This window comes from Peromyscus eremicus, chromosome 5 (genome assembly GCF_949786415.1).
Source record: "Peromyscus eremicus chromosome 5, PerEre_H2_v1, whole genome shotgun sequence".
Classification (NCBI taxonomy): domain Eukaryota; kingdom Metazoa; phylum Chordata; class Mammalia; order Rodentia; family Cricetidae; genus Peromyscus; species Peromyscus eremicus.
In genome coordinates this window covers 63,782,097-63,801,138 of record NC_081420.1, presented here as the reverse complement: position 1 = coordinate 63,801,138, position 19,042 = coordinate 63,782,097, and the positions used below count along the sequence as shown (strand labels likewise).

Below are 19,042 nucleotides of genomic sequence, written 5' to 3'. Positions count from 1 at the left end.
AGACAAAAGTTATTCTAAAACTGAAAAAGAAAAATCCTTCCCTTGTGATAAGACAGGGCAAAGCATTTGTGGATGTAGGGAACAGGAACGAAGGAACTAGGAGAAGGAAAGAAAAGAAAGAGGGGTGCAAAGAGGGCTGGAGAGACGGCTCAGCAGTTAAGAGCACGGGCTGCTCTTCCAGAGGACCTAGGCTCGATTCCCAGCACCCAAGCAGGGGCTCACAACCATCTGTAACTCCAGTCCTAGGGGAGCCAACACCCTCTTCAGACCTCCATGGGTACACAGACACCCATACAAATAAAATAGAAAGACATCTTAAACAAAAAGGAAGATGGGAAAAAAAAAAAAAACAGTCATGGAAGTCAGAAAAACTCGTATCATGAGAAATCACGTAAAACTTCTCTGGAATAAGATGGGGACCTTCACAGTGAAGGAATGTCTGGGTCCTCAAGATGGCTCAGAGCGTAAAGGCAACTTCTGCCTGATGACTTGAGTTTGACCCCAGAACCCACGTGTTAGGAGAGAAGTGACTTCTGAAAATTGTCCTCGGACCTCCACACAAGCTCTGCTGTGGGTGCACTCCCCAAAAATAATTGTTTAAAAAAAATTTAAAAAAAAACAAGGAGCCTTCTTCAATGATTGCTTGGCATCTGAGATCATGCTTCTAGGTACTGAGAAAACTGACTCCTGACAGTTAAGTTACAATGTTAGATCTAGGGGCTAGGAATACAGTTCATTTAGTAAAGTTCTCGGTGTGCTTTGCTAGCCAGGCGGCAACCCAGGATCCAGGGGACTTGCTGTCTACTAGCACAGCCTAATCAGTGAACCCCAGGTCCTAATGAGAGACCCTGTCTCAAAAACAAGGGGAACAGTTCTGAGGAACAACCTAAAGGTTGACTTCTGGCCTACACACACACACACACACACACACACACACACACACACACACACACAAGCACATGTTAGAATTTAAAGATAGAAAATTTAAAAACCTCAAATTAATACATCATTTATAAGAGAGAGAGACAATCAGGGTGGTGTTTGACTTTGCTGACAAATTTGAAGCTGGACAACAGCAAAGCAAACCTTTCAAGGGTAGCGTGCAGACAGCAGTAACCCGTGCCCAGTGTTAGAGTGGGTTCTACAGAGGTAGGCTGTAGCGAGAGTTCCTGCAGAGCTCTGCAGCTGATTTGATTCCAGAGTGTTAGCTCCTGGCTTTGATCTGCCTTTTGCGACTGCTACCTTTTGTGTCCGGTACCTTCCCTTTGAAGTGTGTAAATCTTACCTGAGTTTCCTAGAGGTTCAAAGTCTATGCAAGACTTGGTTGTGAGAGAACCCAGAAAACTGAGATGTCCTGTGACTGGGAATTGCTTTGGCATTTGTCTCTTTGGGGAGCTTTGGATAAGAGGTTTTGGTATGTGGAAATTGACGTGATAAAGGTGTAAATTGTATAACAATGAAAAAAGCCTTTTGCACCGGGTGGTGGTGGTGGTGGTGGTGGTGGTGCACGCCTTTAATCCCAGCACTCGGGAGGCAGAGCCAGGCGGATCTCTGTGAGTTCAAGGCCAGCCTGGTCTACAGAGCGAGATCCAGGACAGGCACCAAAACTACACAGAGAAACCCTGTCTCGAAAAACAAAAAACAACAACAACAAAAAGCCTTTTGCAAAGCTACACTTGGTCAGTTCGCCAGAGGCTGACTCCCCTGTGGCTGTGAAGGCTAAAATTCATCCTAGAGTGACCCAGTTTCCTCCAGGGACTTGCATGAACTGAACACAAGAGTAGGGACCTGACTGGTCTAAGCAGTGTACTAAAACAGGCAGCGCTTGCTCTGTTTTTATTCTTTATTTATTTGGAGGGTTATAGTTTTGAGAAAAGACTTTTAGATGGTGGAATACCACATGACCAAGTTCTATGTTGTAATAGAAGAGTCTCTGCTGGGCGGTGGTGGCGCATGCCTTCAATCCCAGCACTCAGGAGGCAGAGCCAGGAGGATCTCTGTGAGTTCAAGGCCAGCCTGGGCTACAGAGTGAGTTCCAGGAAAGGCGCAAAGCTACACAAAGAAACCCTGTCTCGAAAACAAAACAAAACAACAAAAAGAAGAGTCTCACTTGACACGGAGTGATTCTGAAAGAGTTGGGAAAGTCAACCAAAATATAAATGGAGGGTGTGGTAGCTGATTTTGGTTATCAACTTGATGCATCTGAAAAGGGGGACCCTCCACTGAGGACTTGCTTTCATCACATTGGCCCGTGGGTGTCTCTGTGGGACATTTTCTTGATTGCTAATTACTGTAGCATGGCTCAGTCCACTCTGGACAGTACCATTCCTAGGCATGTGAGCCTGGGCTGTACAAGAAAGGTAGCTAAACCTTGTTCTGGGCCTGGGAATAAGCCAGGAAGTAGCTTCACTTTGTAGGTTTCTGCCTCAAGTACCTGCCTTGGCTTCTCTTGATAATAGACTATAGAGTCCTGTAAGCTAAAATAAGCCCTTTCCTCCCCCAAGTTGCTTTTGGTCACTGTGTTTATCACAGCAACAGGGAGCAAAACAGAACAGAAGCTTAATATAAAGATATAGATGGAAATAAGAAGAAATCATGGGTTGTGTTTTAATCTCTGACAAGGTACCATTTGAAGACAGAAACATCAAACAATACCAAAATGGACTCAGTGGTTCTAAAGGCTTCATGTTACATAGCAATTGCCTCTAGATTAAAATGTTTCATCCTGGAGAAGGTCAGCAACTCACAAGTCTCATAAAGTTCCTTAAATTTGCAAGACTCTGAAGGCCTGTCCCAGAGGTTCTATAAACAGTTACTGTTGCTAGAGAGAAGAAACTTTTAAGCCTGCAGAGTTCCCTGTGAGCCACACAGGGAGCCCAGATATGCAGCTTTCATCATTTATGTTGTGATGAGTGTTTTGGTAACATGTTATGCATGTTCTGGAAAGTAACCTCTCACTCACACTCATGTAACTTCCCAAAGTTATGTGTTATGCATGTTCTGGAAAGTAACCTCTCACTCACACTCATGTAAGTAACTTCCCAAAACTTACTAGCTGATTAAATTAGACTTGGGTGGAATTTTCTATTGGGTCTGACATTAGTTTACATCTCTCCAGGAAAAGTCACAAGCCACTAAGATTTTTTTTTCCCCCGAGACAGGGTTTCTCTGTTTGTAGCCCTGGCTACCCTGGAACTCTGACTGTAGACCAGGCTGGCCTCTAATTTACAGAGATCCACCTGCCTCTGCCTCCCAAGTGCTGGGATCAAAGGCGTGCGTCACCACCTCCTGGTTGCCACTAAGATTCTTTTTTTTTTTTTTTTTTTTTTAATTTATTTATTATGTATACAGCATGTATGACTGCAGGCCAGAAGAGGGCACCAGATCTCATTACAGATGGTTGTGAGCCACCATGTGGTTGCTGGGAATTGAACTCAGGACCTCTGGAAGAGCAGTCAGTGCTCTTAACCTCTGAGCCATCTCTCCAGCCCCGCCACTAAGATTCTTAATTCAAATTGCTGTGGGATGGTCTGTATGTCAAATGTGTTGCTGATTGGTCAATAAATAAATCACTGATTGGCCAGTGGCCAGGCAGGAAGTATAGGCGGGACTAACAGAGAGGAGAATTGAGAGAACAGGAAGCTGGGTGGGGAGACACTGCCAGCCACCACCATGACAAGCCGCATGTGAAGATGCCGGTAAGCCACGAGCCATGTGGCAAGGTATAGATTAATAGAAATGGATTAATTTAAGCTGTAAGAACAGTTAGCAAGAAGCCTGCCATGGCCATACAGTTTGTAACCAATATAAGTCTCTGTGCTTACTTGGTTGGGTCTGAGTGGCTGTGGGACTGGCGGGTGTCAGAGATTTGTCCTAACTGTGGGCCAGTCAGGAAAACTCTAGCTACAAATGGCGCCCAACGTGGGGCAAGAGTTTCCACCTAAAAACTGAGAAAAAGATTCTAAAACGGAGCTAAAAACAGTTCTTAATTGTCTCTCTCAAATGAGCGGCAGCTGCCGGTTTGAGCTACTGGCAGGTTCCTAGCGTGCGTGCATGCTCGACCTACAGTATGGTGGGAATGAGGCCTCTGCAAGTGGCACATTAAGCTGTGTGGTGGATTTAGCCTTTGCTAGTACAAAACAAAAAAAAATAAAATAAAAGAGGTTTCTGGGCTACACGCTGCTTTGATAGAAGCATAGACCCACTATTTCTGAGAGTTGATGGCTCCCAGAGCTGGCGGAAAACGTACCACCGCCATGTTGGGAAGCTGAAGTGGGTGGAGCCAGCAGCCATAGCGCCAGTGCTGTTTCAGGCTTAGAAGGCTGCAGTTTAAAGCAATAGGCTCAAGCTAATACAAAAAAATAAGCTACGTAAAGATGACTACCACACAGAGAATCTGGATTATGTTCTCTTTGATATTCGTAACTGAAGAAAAACATTTAATTACAAAAGCTGTTGAGTTATGCCAAAATGTATATTTTAAAGGTACCTTGACTTCAAAATTTGGATGTAAGGATATGTTGCTTTGGAAAGGAGGCTCTGCTTTTGTTTCCACAGAAAGCCAGAGGCTATGGATTTGTTCCAGATTAAGATACATCAGGTTTGACCAGCCAAGACCACCTGAAAGGTCTCCGATGACACCATGGCCCAGACGATCCAACATCCAAAACTGTTTCAAGGCAACTGGCTCAGACAATACAGCCTCATGGACTATTCCATAATCCTAAAATTTTCTTTGTGTCCCCATAAGATACAGTGCCCCCCTCCAGCAGGAAGTAGTAAGAGAAGCTACGCCCAAATTCCCAAATATACCAAGCTAACTTTGGAGATGTGTAAAGGTTAAAACCTTCCTTTTTAAGAAAAGAAAAGGGGAAGTGCTGTGGGATGGTCTGTATGTCAAATGTGTTGCTGATTGGTCAATAAATAAATCACTGATTGGCCAGTGGCCAGGCAGGAAGTATAGGCAGGACTAACAGAGAGGAGAATTGAGAGAACAGGAAGCTGGGTGGGGAGACACTGCCAGCCACCACCATGACAAGCCGCATGTGAAGATGCCGGTAAGCCACGAGCCATGTGGCCAGGTATAGATTAATAGAAATGGATTAATTTAAGCTGTAAGAACAGTTAGCAAGAAGCCTGCCATGGCCATACAGTTTGTAACCAATATAAGTCTCTGTGCTTACTTGGTTGGGTCTGAGTGGCTGTGGGACTGGCGGGTGTCAGAGATTTGTCCTGACTGTGGGCCAGTCAGGAAAACTCTAGCTACATCAAATGTCTATTCACTGCATTCATTTTTGTAACATAAAAATACAGGATGTGCAAGAAAAAGAGACAAGTACACCATTGAGAGTTCACATGTGAAATGGAGAAAAAGATAAACTTGACAATGTAAATCTTGTAGCTAAATAATAAAATTTTACTTGATATAGAGAATGTATATATTCACAGTCACAGAACATCTGTGACCACTCATCATAGTGAGGGGAAAAAATATCACAGAAAATCCCACAAAGTGGAAGCAGAATCATGAGAAGGAAGCCCAGGCCGAAGCCTCCTGCAGCTGAGAAAGTTAACACTGAGAGTCAATATGTAATTTTGCAAGACTTTCTCACTTGTTAGAGCCTGTTTTATGATTTGGAATGAGCTACAATTTCCAATGGCAAAGAATTTGTCTGCCATTTATTTTATGATTTATTAACTTGTGAAATTTAAGCAAAGAAGGGCAGGTCGGGTTAGGCGGATGAGTCACTTTAGAAGAAAGAGGGGGTACAATAGATGCGTTAGAGAGGACACATTGGAGGTCTTTAAGTGAATTTGTCTTGTGTTTTCTCAGAAGTACCTGAGGCAGCAGACACAGTGGCTTTGCTCCTCTTCCAGAGGACCCAGGTTTGTTTACCAGCACCCACACTGTGCCTGAGGACTATGTGAGATCTGATGCTCTCTTCTGGCCTCCATGAGAACTGTACATACACGGTGTACATACCTACATGCAGGCAAACACTTATATACATTTTAAAAATACAATAGTCTTTTAAATTACCTTTAAAATACAAAATCAGAGACCTTAGTCAAAAATAAAGAAATAATCTAAATATGCCAAAATGTAATATGTGAAATGCCTGATAGTTCCTTATATGACCAGCCTTCTGCTTGTGGCCATTGAGGACTTTCTAAAAACTTCATTCTGTCTTCCTAACTGACTGGACTGGTTGACAGCCCGCCAGCTGTGTAAATAGGTTCCAGCTGTCCCACTCCTGGGCGTGTACCCCATGGGCTACAAGTGTACCCCTCACGGGAACACTCACACATCAGTGTATTTTTCAGCGCCATTCACAACAGAAAAACTGTAGAACCAACCCGGGTGTTCAGCAAAAGAGTAACGGAAAATAAAACGTGGTCTATACACACAGTGGGAACATTTCCCATAAAGTGTGAAGTCATATTGTTTGTGGGAAAATGGATACAGCTGGGGATAATCATGCTCAATGAATTCAGCCGGTCTCAGAAGACACATAGTGTATGTTTTCTCCTATTTGTGATTCTTTGTTCTGTGTAGATATGTAAAACCACACATGTATCTAAATCATACATGTCTCCGTGGCAGCAGTAAAATTACCTACTGGGACAAAGGTGTTAATGGGGTTGGCGGAGGAAAACAAGGGTAGAGGATATGAAAGGGAATATGCATGTATGACCTACAAAATAGATTTGCATGAGAGCTTAAAATACCAGTTATTTAAAGAGAAGTACCTTGTAGTATATCAACACTTATTAAAAACAGAAGCTACACACAGATCAGTGTTCAGGCATCTGGGAACAGCGAGGAAAGGAGGGCTGAGAATTCTGTAACAAAGGAACCGAGTTTTTCCAGTTCTCTCATGGATTAGAGCTGTGTCTGTGATTTTTGTACAGTGCAGACTTCTCAATCCTGGCTGAAGTGTACTTTCTAAATGTGTGTGTGTGTGTGTGTGTGTGTGTGTGTGTGTATGTGTGTGTGTATGTGTATGTGTGTGTGTATGTGTGTGTGTATGTGTGTGTGTGTATGTGTGTGTGTGTATGTGTATGTGTGTATGTGTATGTGTGTGTGTGTGTGTGTGTGTGTATGTATGTGTGTGTGTGTGTGTGTGTGTATGTGTGTGTGTATGTGTATGTGTGTGTGTATGTGTGTGTGTATGTGTGTGTGTGTATGTGTGTGTGTGTATGTGTATGTGTGTATGTGTATGTGTGTGTGTGTGTGTGTGTGTGTGTGTATGTATGTGTGTGTGTGTGTGTGTAGGCCGGAGGACCATTTCTGGTGTCATCCTCAGCAGTTTGATCGACCTCCTCTGAGACAGGGTCTCACCTAGACTTTCTTGCTGTGGACCTCAGGGGTCCTGCCGTTTCTTCTTCCCAGCACTGGAATTACCGGTGTGTACCACAAAGCCTGGTATTTGTAGATGTGTTCTGGGGATAAAACTCAGGTCCTAGCTTGCAAGGAAAGTGCTCTAACTCAGCCATCTGCCCAGCTCCTGAGACCTACCTTTAAGAGAACAAAAAGCCAGAAATGTTGGCACTCCCACAGAGCCAGAGTACAAAATTGCAACACAGAACCATAAAGAATCCTAAATTAGAAGGGCAAGATTGCAGCAAGAACATAAAACTTTCTCACCTATCTTTTTAATCATTTGACTACACTAAATATGTCAAGATATTAAGTGGATAGAGGTAATAGCCAGGCGTGGCGGAGGCAGGTGAATTCCAATGAGTTTGAGGCCAGCCTGATCTACATAGTGAGTTGTAGGCCAGCCAAGGCTACATAGTGAGACCTTGTCTCAAAAACAACAACAAAAGGAGAACAAAGTATAGGTAATCAAGGCATGGTGATTCACATCCGTAATTCTCATCGCTCAGAGGGATGGGAAGTAGGATCATGAATTAGTAGCTGTCCAGAGTAACATAACAAGACTCCTATCTTTCTATGTATGTATGTATGTATGTATGTATGTATGTATGTATGTATGCATGTACGTATACATCCATCTATCTATCTATCTATCTATCTATCTATCTATCTATCTATCTATCTACCTACCTATTATATCTATCTATGTATCTATGTATCTATCTATCTATTTTTAGAAAGGAATTTACAGAGAGAGAAGATGGCAGATTCTAGACACTCAGAACATACCCGAATCTCCACAAGTCTGAGTGATAACAGAAAGTGCATAGCTATAGGGAGGATGGGTAGCATGGAACAGCACAGGAGTATAATTGCAAACGATACAGACAGACTAGGTGAGCCCCAGAAACTTCAGATCTCTACAATGAACAGAGGAGTCTAACATCAGACAGCGTGGTAGAGAGGGAAGAGACATTTCCCCAGTGAGATATTAGCAAATAAGAAAAAGAAGCCTGCATGGGTACACAGTCTGTAAAATGTAGTTTAGGAGAGAGTATCTGTGACCTGTGCAACAGGACCTGCAAAGGTTCCCTGTGCTTCCAGCATGCCCACTGACACTACAATGAAGAACATTCTAAGAGTCTTTCCAGCAAATCCTTCAGCAGGAGCCCCTGGGTATATATATCTCTCAAGTACCAAAGCCACTCTTCTCCACTAGGTAAGTGGGTGATAGCCCAAGACTCAGGAGACTGGTTGTGATCTCCACACTGCCTTTTAGACACTCTGCTTTGGGAAGTGTGGACCAAGCTGAGAGGAGAGTAGAAGGTGCTTACAGGTGGGGCCTGGGACCTTACCTCTGGGAAGGGGATCAAGGCTAACGGCACATAAATGGAGCAAGGGTTGGAACTGAGAATAGCATGGCCAGGACCTGAGAGTACAAGTCTGTCCCTGCTTTATCAGCAGAACCTGGTTCCTCAGAGTCCCAGAGAGTGCAAGTGGAAACACAGTGCTTGGGCGTTTTCCACTCCCATGACCATAAAAGCAGAGTGCTGATGCTGTCAGGCAAAACCCAAGTAATTGGTCCTCCATGTTGGCTAATGACAACAGCCCGAGGCAGCCCCTACACAACCCTGGTAGCTCTGTGGGAATAAATATGGAGAACTCTGGCAGGAACAGCCTAGCTGTCACGACAGTGCACACCTCAGCAGGGTGGAAAACAGTCTGCAACAGTCCTTCCGCTCTAACTTGTGTGCCTCCTACACCAAGTAAACTTCAAAGAGATGTTGGCTGGGAAAGGCATGCCATCCAAACCCTCTTTCTTTTCAGCAAAAGAGTAATAATGTGCTTTTTTTTTTCCCCCTCTGGCTCTGTATTGTTTTTACTGTATTTTCCCTTCACGGTTCTTTCTTTAAATTCAGAAATTTCTTTTTCTTTTAAACTTTTTAAAATTTTTACTTGTATTTTATGTGTGAGTGCTCTGCATGCACACCTGCATGTCAGAAGAGGGCACCAGATCTCATTACAGATGGTTGCGAGCTACCCTGTGGTTGCTGGGAATTGAATTCTGGACCTCTGGAAGAGCAGCAGCTCTTAACTCCTGAGCATGCTCTCCAGCCCCCTCACTGTTATTTCTTACACCTTCAGTTTGTAATCTTTCCCACCTTGATTCCTTTTGTTTCTTTTCCCTATCTCCATTTCTCTTCTAATTTAATTATTAATGCTTTCACCTTCACTAATTTTTAAACTCCTAGTTCACTTGAGAATTATCCTCACTCTTTCCCCCCAGTTGCTTATTGGAGATGTAGCTGATGTCTTTAGTTATTTTTCTGTCACATTTAGATATCAGCCTTGTTTCTCAATTGTCATTATTGAGATCTACATTGTCTGCTCTGAACGGCAATGAGGACTGAGACCTAAAACTGAAAGTAACACACATACCAAAAGATGCCTAATTACAATGCAGAAATTGAATAAATAGGAAAGGCAAGGCAATCTGACTTTTGAAAAAGCTTGTAACCCTCAGCAATGAAATAAAAATGTATCAAAATAGTTGGAATGTGTGGTGGATTGAATAGGTATGCCCCCCTCCCCCATAGACTCACAGACTTATGTGCTTGAATGCTTGGCCCATAGGGAATGGCACTATTAGGAAGTGTGGCCTTGTTGGAGGAAGTGTGTCACTGTGGAAGTGGGCTTTGAGGTCTTGTGCTCAAGCTACACCCAGTACACAGTTCACTTCCTGTTGCCTATGGATTAAGATGTAGAACTCTCAGCTACCTCTCCAGCACCATGTCTGCCTGCATGCTGCCACACTTCTCGCCATGATAACAGACTAAACCTCTGAACTGTAAGCCAGCCCCAATTAAATGTTTTCTTTTATAGGAGTTGCCGTGGTCACGGTGTTTCTTCACAGCAGTAGAAACCCTGACTAAGACGGTGTGCCAGACAAATACTTCAAAGTCTACTGCAGAAAAATGATCTCAAAGAATACGTACATAAACAGATGAATGGAGCAAGGAAGACAGTTCAAAGGAACACTGGTAATGATGTTGGAACTCTGCATGTGTGTGAAGTTTTGGAAATATAACTTTCTTAATGCAACTCTAATACCTCCGTAAATAACAGGAAATTTGACAAATGGGATTGCATTGAAATAAAGTGCTCCTGCACTTCAAAGGAAACAAGAGTCTCCAGCTCCATACATTCTCCTGTAAATGACAACATTCGGGTAAGATGGCTTAGCAGGTAAGGGCCTTTGCCACCAAGTCTGATGACCTGAGTTTGATCCCCCACACCCGCATGGTGGAAAGAGAGAGCTGAGTCCTGCAAGTTACCCTCTGACCTCTGGTTTCTGCCCACACATGCCCACGCATAAAGAGAGAGAGAATAGGTTGACTCTCATTTCCTTTGCAAGGCAGAAACACTTCATTTTTTAATGTATTAAGGAAAACAAGTACCCTACGCTTCCTCTAATATGTGGGATTGAAGATGGGAGACCCCCCACAAAAGCAAGTGGGAACTATAAGTGCTGTGGAAAGGGAAAGAGGGTGGAGGACTAAGAGAGGGTGAGAAGGGGCTGGGACATGATCAAAGCATTGTTCGCGTGTAGGGAAGCACTGTAGTGGAGCCACATTGTACAGTTAAATCTAGACCAATTAAAGAAAGAATTGTTTTAGGAAGAAATCACAGGAGGGAAAATAGAACCGAGAAGATGGGGCTGCAAGATAAAATCCACCGAGAACCCTAAGAAGTCAGATCAGTGATTGTGAATGGAAGTGCATGGAGAGGTGGCCCAAGACACTGAAGAGCGTCGGTGACCCATGGTGCAACGTCCCATGATATCAAAAATAATAGGGGAGGAAGACAGGTGAAAAATATATTTTTGAAGAAATAATGACTGAAAATTTCCCAGTTTAATAAAGGTTAGAAGTCCACAAGTCCAGGAAACCTAATGAACTCAAGTTTCTCTACATGGCTGCTACTGGGCTTGTTAACTTACTTAGATTAGGATGAACGTCAACATACCTTCCAGTAAGTCATTAATTGTTTGACCCCACTTGGCAAAATGAGCAGAGCCGCCTCCGGCCCAGGGAAAGCAAATCAGCTTAAAAATTGCATCGGGCTTTCGATACAAGCAGTTCAAAACATTTTCATTCCTAGGAGGAAAATTCAAATATATTTAGCATTACATGACGAATATGCGATAAGAGTTCAAAATTGAATTAGGTGCGTTTTAATGATAATTCTCAATTTACCTACACAGTGCATGTGTTCAAATATGAAGAAATTACTTTCTTTTCCAAGAAACAAGGCCCCAAAGGTTTGAATAGTATGTTTTACGATTTGAATTCATAGGGACATAGATGGAACTCCTAGAGACACAGATGGAATGATGAAGTGTCTATGTGTTTTGTGTGTCCAATAAAAATGATATGGCTATTAACTCAGACCTACCTTCTTCCACAGCTGAGGAAATAGTTTTAATCAAACACTTCATGGGCGTCACTCTCAGTGTCTCCGTTACTGAGACACTTCTCAAATCATCTACAAATTTTCCACAACATAAACTTTACTCTCTTTTTTTTGTTTTGTTTTGTTTTTCGAGACAGGGTTTCTCTGTGTAGTTTTGGTGCCTGTCCTGGATCTAGCTCTGTAGACCAGGCTGGCCTTGAACTCACAGAGATCCGCTTGGCTCTGCCTCCCGAGTGCTGGGATTAAAGGTGTGCGCCACCGCTGCTTGGCAAAATTTTACTCTTTTTTAAGTGTTTGATAAACAAATACTATTGAATCTGTGCATGATGTCATTAGAAATTTTATACCAAGATCCAGCATTAAAAACAACTGATCTTAAAAATCGATTTTAAATAGCCATCCTGTATGGATGTATTTGTATTCTCCACAATGTAAACCTCTCTTGGCAAGTTTCCAAATTGATCCTTAAGTTTCTTACAAAGATATGGAAGCGTCCCAAATGAGAAACCATAAGCCATATGATAATGATTTTAAGTCTGTTTTGTCTTTTTAAAAAGTATCAGTATTATAGTTTGGATTGTAAGTGTCCCTCACAATTCATGTATTAAAAGCTTGGTCCCCAACTGATGGTGTTATTGGGAGCTGGAGGAACACTTGAGAAGTGGGAACTGGTGGAAGGAAGTGAGGTGATTAGGCGTATTCCACTGAAGGGGATCTTGGAGTTTTGACCTGCTCTTTCTCAGCCTTTTTCCTCTCCCTCTTCCTCCCTCCTAAGGGGTCTATAACTAAGCAGCCTTTACTCTGCCATGCATTCCCTGGCATGTCCACTTTTCTACAGGACCAACACAGCAGGACTCAAGGACTATGGATTGAAAAAAACATGATTTTAATACAAATGAATGTTTCTCCTGCATGTATGTGTCCCCACAGAGGCTAGGAGAGGGCATCAGAGCTACTGGGACTGGAGTCAGGTTCTGAGTGTTATCTGCTGAGCACCAAACCTGGCTTCTCTGCAAGAATAACAGTGCCCTTGACTGCTGAGACACCCCGCCAGGCCCCCAGTCAAATCTTTCCTCCTTTAAGTTTATGTTTTGACATTTGATCTTGATAAAAAGCAAAACAACAACAACAACAAACCCCAAACCCAAAAAACCTCCCCAAAACCCATAACAACAACAATAAAAAAAAAAACAAAAACAAAAAAACCAGATTGAGGTCTTTCTAGATACTCTGTTCTCATAAGGAGACTTTTAACTTTATAATAAAATAACTGAGAACATGCATACTGTGAGACACTTAATACATGGTCACGGGTGAAAGTTTCTTTGGGGTAAAGATAGTTTTAAAAGAAAAAAAATTTTTTTGTATTGAGACTTGTCAGATATTGCACCTAGGACCTCAAACATGCTGGGCAAACTCTCCACTACTGAGCTGCATTCCCAGCCAAGAAACATTTCTTGACTTATAGCTGAGCATTTAAAGTTAGATCAAAGTTTTTCCCTTTGAGAAAGAACATTTGTTCCTGGAGCTGTGTTCACACTCATCAACCCCATCTGCACCAAACTCACAGAGACTAGCTGGACCCTGGATAGGAATTTCCCAGACACACAGCATCTCAAAAAAAATCCCAAAGCTGTTTGATCTAGGGATGAAAACCTTCTATGGAGCCTGCCCTCAACTCAGTTAAAAACTACAGAAGAAAGGGACGACTTTTCTGATTCTAATTTTTTGGGGGCTGTAGAAGATTCTAGAAGAACTAACTGAGTCTAACAATTCTTTAAATTTTATTTATTTATTTGGCTTTTTGAGGCAGGGTCTCTCTATGTAGCCCTGCTTGTCCTGGAACTCACTATGCAGACTAGGCTAGTGCTAGGATTAAAGACATGCACTACCATGCCCAGCTTAAAAAAAAATTGTTTTAAAGTCAAGATTCCATCTAATGATTTAACTATATATATTCTAATAGACAAAAAAAATGTGTTAGGACAAGATTATCTATGAATTTGAGAGCATGGGGGGGGTCTTTGAAAAATAGTACAACTTTACTAATACAAAATTAGGAACCAAACTTTTGACTCCCTAGTTTTTAAAAGTAAAATCATGATTTCTAGGTCAGCGGTGAGGACAGGGCCTGCCATTAATTGGTTTAAATCAATGTCAATCTCCAGAATTCACTATGATGAGGCACTAATACCAATGATGACCCCATGGCCAAGCTCTCATGAGAGGGTGGAGCCAATGGCTGGTCCCCGTGTGACTGAGCCTAGACTACGGAAGCACTCCCACCCTGAGGAGGCTCTCCCTATGCCCCTCACATCCAGCCTCTTCTTGCCACTTTAAAGACCCAAAGACCACCGACAACTGAATACACATTCTCTTTCTCTTCCTTGTATGTTTTTATTTATTTTTATTTTTATTTTTATTTTTTTTTTGGTTTTTCGAGACAGGGTTTCTCTGTATGTTTTTATTTAAATCATCTACAACTTTAGAGTTGAGAGTGACCAGAGAAAGTATTGACTCCATTTGTACAGTGTAGTGATCAAGGCAGCAGAGGAAAGGAAGACTCCTACTTCAATCCTAAGTACACCTCCTGCCACAGAAGACCATACCTGAGGTTCCTCACTAGTTAACTGTGAAAGCAAAGCACTAAAAGTCCCACTCATAGTTTTAGGCGCTCGTTATCTGTTATGTCTTAACAGTTGACAAAAATGAGACTCAAAGACACTAAGTCAGACTGGCGGCGGTGGCACACACCTTTAATCCCAGCACTCCGGAGGCAGAGGCAGGCGGATCTCTGTGAGTTCGAGGCCAGCCTGGTCTACAGAGCGAGATCCAGGACAGGCATCAAAACTACACAGAGAAACTCTGTCTCAAAAAACCAAAAAGAAAAAAAAAAAAAAAAAGGAAAGAAAGAAAAAGACATTAAGTCACCAAACCGGTTAGTGATAAATCAGAATCAGAGCACGGATCCTGCTCATTAGTAAAGCTCTTTGTCTATTAACCCTTTCCCCGCATTCTCACCATCAATGTCACTAAGTGGCAGGAAGTAGGGGACGTATCTGAGAAGCTTTGGCTTAGGGTTGGGGCAAGAATGGGTGCTTTACGTTAGTGTGTTCTTCCAAACCCTGTAGGTTTTTCAGGCAAGCCAGATATACAATTTAACTAAAAAAATGCTGCCGGGCAGTGGTGGCGCACGCCTTTAATTCCAGCACTCGGGAGGCAGAGGCAGGCAGATCTCTGTGAGTTCGAGGCCAGCCTGGGCTACAGAGTGAGTTCCAGGAAAAGGCTCCAAAGCTACACAGAGAAAATTTGTCACGAAAAACAAAAAACAAAAAACAAAAAACAAAAAACAAAAAACAAAAAACAAAAAACAAAAAACAAAAAACAAAAAACAAAAAACAAAAAACAAAAAACAAAAAACAAAAAACAAAAAACAAAAAACAAAAAACAAAAAACAAAACAAAAATGCTGCCAAGGGGCCAGCAAGATGGCCCAGTGAGTAAAGGCACCTGACAGCGAGCCAAATGGCTTGAGCTTGATCCTCGGGACCCACATGATAGGAGAAAAGCAACGCTTGCCGGTTATCCTCTGACCTCCGCACAGTCACAGTGGCACACACAATCACCAATCAATTCATTCATTAAATGTAAGTTTTTGAAACCCCAAGTAAGTAGCATTTTATATACAAGTAATTGGTACCATCTTGCACTAAAGGCATTGGGCACCAAACTCAATTTCGGTGATGAGTCTCTCTAACCTAACAAGGCAATCTGACCAAGTCGGGTGCTGATGCACCAAAGCTGCTGTTAGGGGAGCCAGGAGTTCCCAGAAGTAGCCTACCTGGTTCTCTTGTTGTAATCTGTTGTCTCCATGCTGTGAGTTGATTAGAAATTGCTGTTCTCAGCAATCTGCTGTGTCCTTCTTGAACTCAACTCGCCCCTAGGCACAAAAATCTCCAATAAGCTTTATGTGCACAGAGTGACTGGAATTCCTTTCAACACGTTGACTATGGTGGTCATTCCCAAACCTGCTTTTAAAAGACAGTGAAGGAGAGGGGGAGAGCAGGGGGAAGAAGGAGGAAAAGGAAGATGTGGAGGAGGAAATGTATGAAGAAGAAGAAGAGGAAGGAAGGGAAGACAGATCAGAGGCAGGACAGCATACAGCAGCCTGGTGTTCGTGGCCTCTGTGTACAGACGGCCATCACTGCAAACATGAACCGGACTTTCAGGTGATGTCCATGAAGGCAGACACTCATCCTTTTGAACAGTTTAAACAGTGCCCAGGTCAGTAGATGGAAAACATTTGGAACCTACTGGGAAGTGGGAGCAGAGATACTTGTTTTGAAAATGGATGTCTTAGCTGTCTGGGTATTTACAAAGTTTTGCCCTTTTTGAACAGCAAGAGAGTGTTAGGAATTCTTTTAAAAGGAGTAGAGGGAAAATTATTACTAGATCTGATACTTTGACTACTTGGGTCCACAAGATAACTAAAAACAAGATTAAAAAACAAAACAACGGGGCTGGAGAGATGGCTCAGAGGTTAAGAGCACTGGCTTTTCTTCCAGAGGTCTTGAGTTCAATTCCCGGCAACCACATGGTGGCTCACAACCATCAATGAGATCTGGTGCCCTCTTCTGGCTTGCAGGTGTACACGCAGGCAGAACATTGTATACACAATAAATAAATAAATCTTAAAAAAGAAAAAACAAAACAACAGCCAGGCTGTGATGGCTCACACTTTTAATCCCAGCACTCGGGAGGTGGATCTCTGTGAGTTCAAGGCTAGTCTGGTCTACAGAGTGAATTCCAGGACAGCCAAAGCTACATACAGAAACCTAGTCTCTAAAAACAAAACGAAACCAAAACAAAACAAACAAAAACCACCACAACAGAAAACCTGGCACCTCCGCCTTCTCTTTGTGTCTACCTTCTTTCCTTTGGGTCCTACACCCACCTGGCTGCATAAGCATTTAACCGTATTAACCATTCAGGGTGTCCATTTACAATCTGTGGCGAACAAAACCACTTTATTTCCCTCCAAGGCTGAAGGCAGCAAGAGTCATTGTTTGAAACCAGAAGTCTGTGGGTATCAGAACCAGCAAAGCCCACGAGACAGATGGTGGCCAATGGAGGAGAACTAGATGCCAGTCAGGACTACTGGGAAGCAGCTGCAATCATCTCAAGGGAGCCAGCTGGTCTGCTCAGCCAAATGCAGTGACTTCTCGGAACTGTCCAGAAGAACCAGAACGGAGACCGTGAACAAGCACCCTCACCAGAACTCCCTGTTACCATGCCTCTCCCCTGCCCCAGTTCTTCCTTTGTTTATACACCACAGTCTGTCTGCACCCTGAAGGTGGACATGGGGTCACTGGATCCCTTTGGTTCACATGAGTGGAATCTCCGTCCTCCGCCTTTCAACATCACTCAGTTCTCACTGTTGCTTTAGTTGGCACAGTGATACAGCCTAACCTGTCTGGGCTGCTGAAACCCTGGGTTTTATCCTTAAGACTCCAGTAATGCTAGCATAAGACTCAGATAATGCCAGCACATCAAACTCCTAATCTTTTAAGCTTCCCTCATTCAGTAAAGAACATAAAGATTACTGTAGTTTATCAACATATAAATGACGCATAATTTGTAAGGATTTTTAAATGACTTACCTCGTAGGAGTCCCCTGAATCCCTGGCAGTTATGTTAAGACTATGGTTTAATTCACAGCCTCAGTGGTGAGCCTCAGGAATGTTGGGTGGAACTGAGACTCAGCCTTCAGCTATGCTCCTTATGGCAGACAGGACGGCACTGAGATAAACAGAGAGCCTGCTCACAGAAGGCAGAGAGCTAGCCTTTTATCTGTAAGGACTCAGTCATCCTAAGGTCTCAGATGACTCACCCTGATAATTCACTAGGCCTTCACTGACTCTGTGAGGAAGTTTTTGCTCCTTAGATAACAATGCAAAATGCAGCTTGGCATGGTGCCTGCCTGCCCTCCCAGCACACAGGAAACTGAAGTACAATGATTGCGAGTGTGAAGTTAGCCAGAGCTAGAGGGAAAGATGATCTCCAAACAAAAGCAAAAACCCAAGCAAAGGAGCCTGTGACCAGCTATCTTTGAGGAGATCAAGCGTTCCTCGGGGCTCAAATTTATGACTTAACAAATATTTTCCTAAAGTCAAATTGGCTGCATCATTTCTCAAGAGTGTCAGGATCCAAAGGCAAAGCAAAAAAGATTCTCTTTAAGGGAAACCCCTTAAACATTTGTTTGCGGCCACAGTGGAGGAACAAAGGCAGGTGGGTTGTGCCCAAGAAGCCAGAGCTCAGATTTGACGAGGACTGATACATGACACCAGGTTAAAAGTGAACCGTGCCTAGCAGATTTTAAGAGAGACAAGAAGGAAATCTGCTTACATCTGTGCAGCAGGAAAACTGAAGACGAAACCAACAAAGGATATTGACAAAGGTAAAATGAACAGAGGAGGCGAGAACAGGACACAGGGTACAGATGTTATCTTTGAGGAGCAGCAGTTAAGCTGCTAGCAATGTAGAAGAGCCATAGAAATAAAAAGTAGTTAATTTTCAAGCAAAAGAGAACCACATGGGTGTGTGAGTGTGTGTGGTAAACCCAGGGCCTTGCTAATGTTAAGTGCTTTAGCACTCAGCTACAAAAGAATCTCAGACAACATGGAATTCTCAGACCCAGCAAAAATGTCTTTTAAAAACCTGAGTAACTGGTAGGATTCTGTTGTTCCCATGCTTGGTCCCACAGCCATGCACATATGGGAAGACTAACAGGACTTAGTGGGTTACAACAAAAAAGACATGAAGTCGGGAGAGGGAGATGTTGGAATATAGGGAGAGTTGAAGAGGGGAAATGATGGGGGACAGATGTGGTCTGCTGTGGAATAATCCTCTTGTACATTGTAAAGATTTGTCGCTTGAATTGGTTTAATAAAATGCTGATTGGCCAGTAGCCAGGCAGGAAGTATAGATGGGTGACCAGACTAAGGATGATGGGAAGGAAAAGGGTAGAGTCAGAGAGTCACTGGCAAATGCAGAGAAGTAAGATGAGAATGTCATACTGAGAAAAGGTACCAAGCCACATGACTAAACACAGATAAGAATTATGGGTTAAATTAAGTGTAAGAGATAGATAGTAACAAGCCTGAGCTATTGGCTGAGCATTTATAATTAA

At 42.9% G+C, this 19,042-nt stretch overlaps 1 protein-coding gene across 2 annotated transcripts in view; it reads right to left on the bottom strand.

Annotated features, from left to right (window-relative positions):
- Positions 1-18,249, bottom strand: part of Olah (oleoyl-ACP hydrolase) — a 28,781-nt gene extending 10,532 nt beyond the window's left edge. Inside the window, exons 1-4 of one of the 2 annotated variants that reach the window (XM_059263587.1) lie at positions 17,514-18,249; positions 16,808-17,081; positions 15,695-15,793; positions 11,408-11,538 (exon numbers count right to left, since the gene is read on the bottom strand). In XM_059263587.1, coding sequence (XP_059119570.1) covers positions 11,408-11,538; positions 15,695-15,726 — 163 coding nt within the window. In that variant the 5' untranslated portion in view covers positions 15,727-15,793; positions 16,808-17,081; positions 17,514-18,249. The remainder of the gene's footprint in view (positions 1-11,407; positions 11,539-15,694; positions 15,794-16,807; positions 17,082-17,513) is intronic. The other variant, XM_059263586.1, reaches the window with a different exon arrangement.
- Positions 18,250-19,042: the final 793 nt, after the last annotated feature.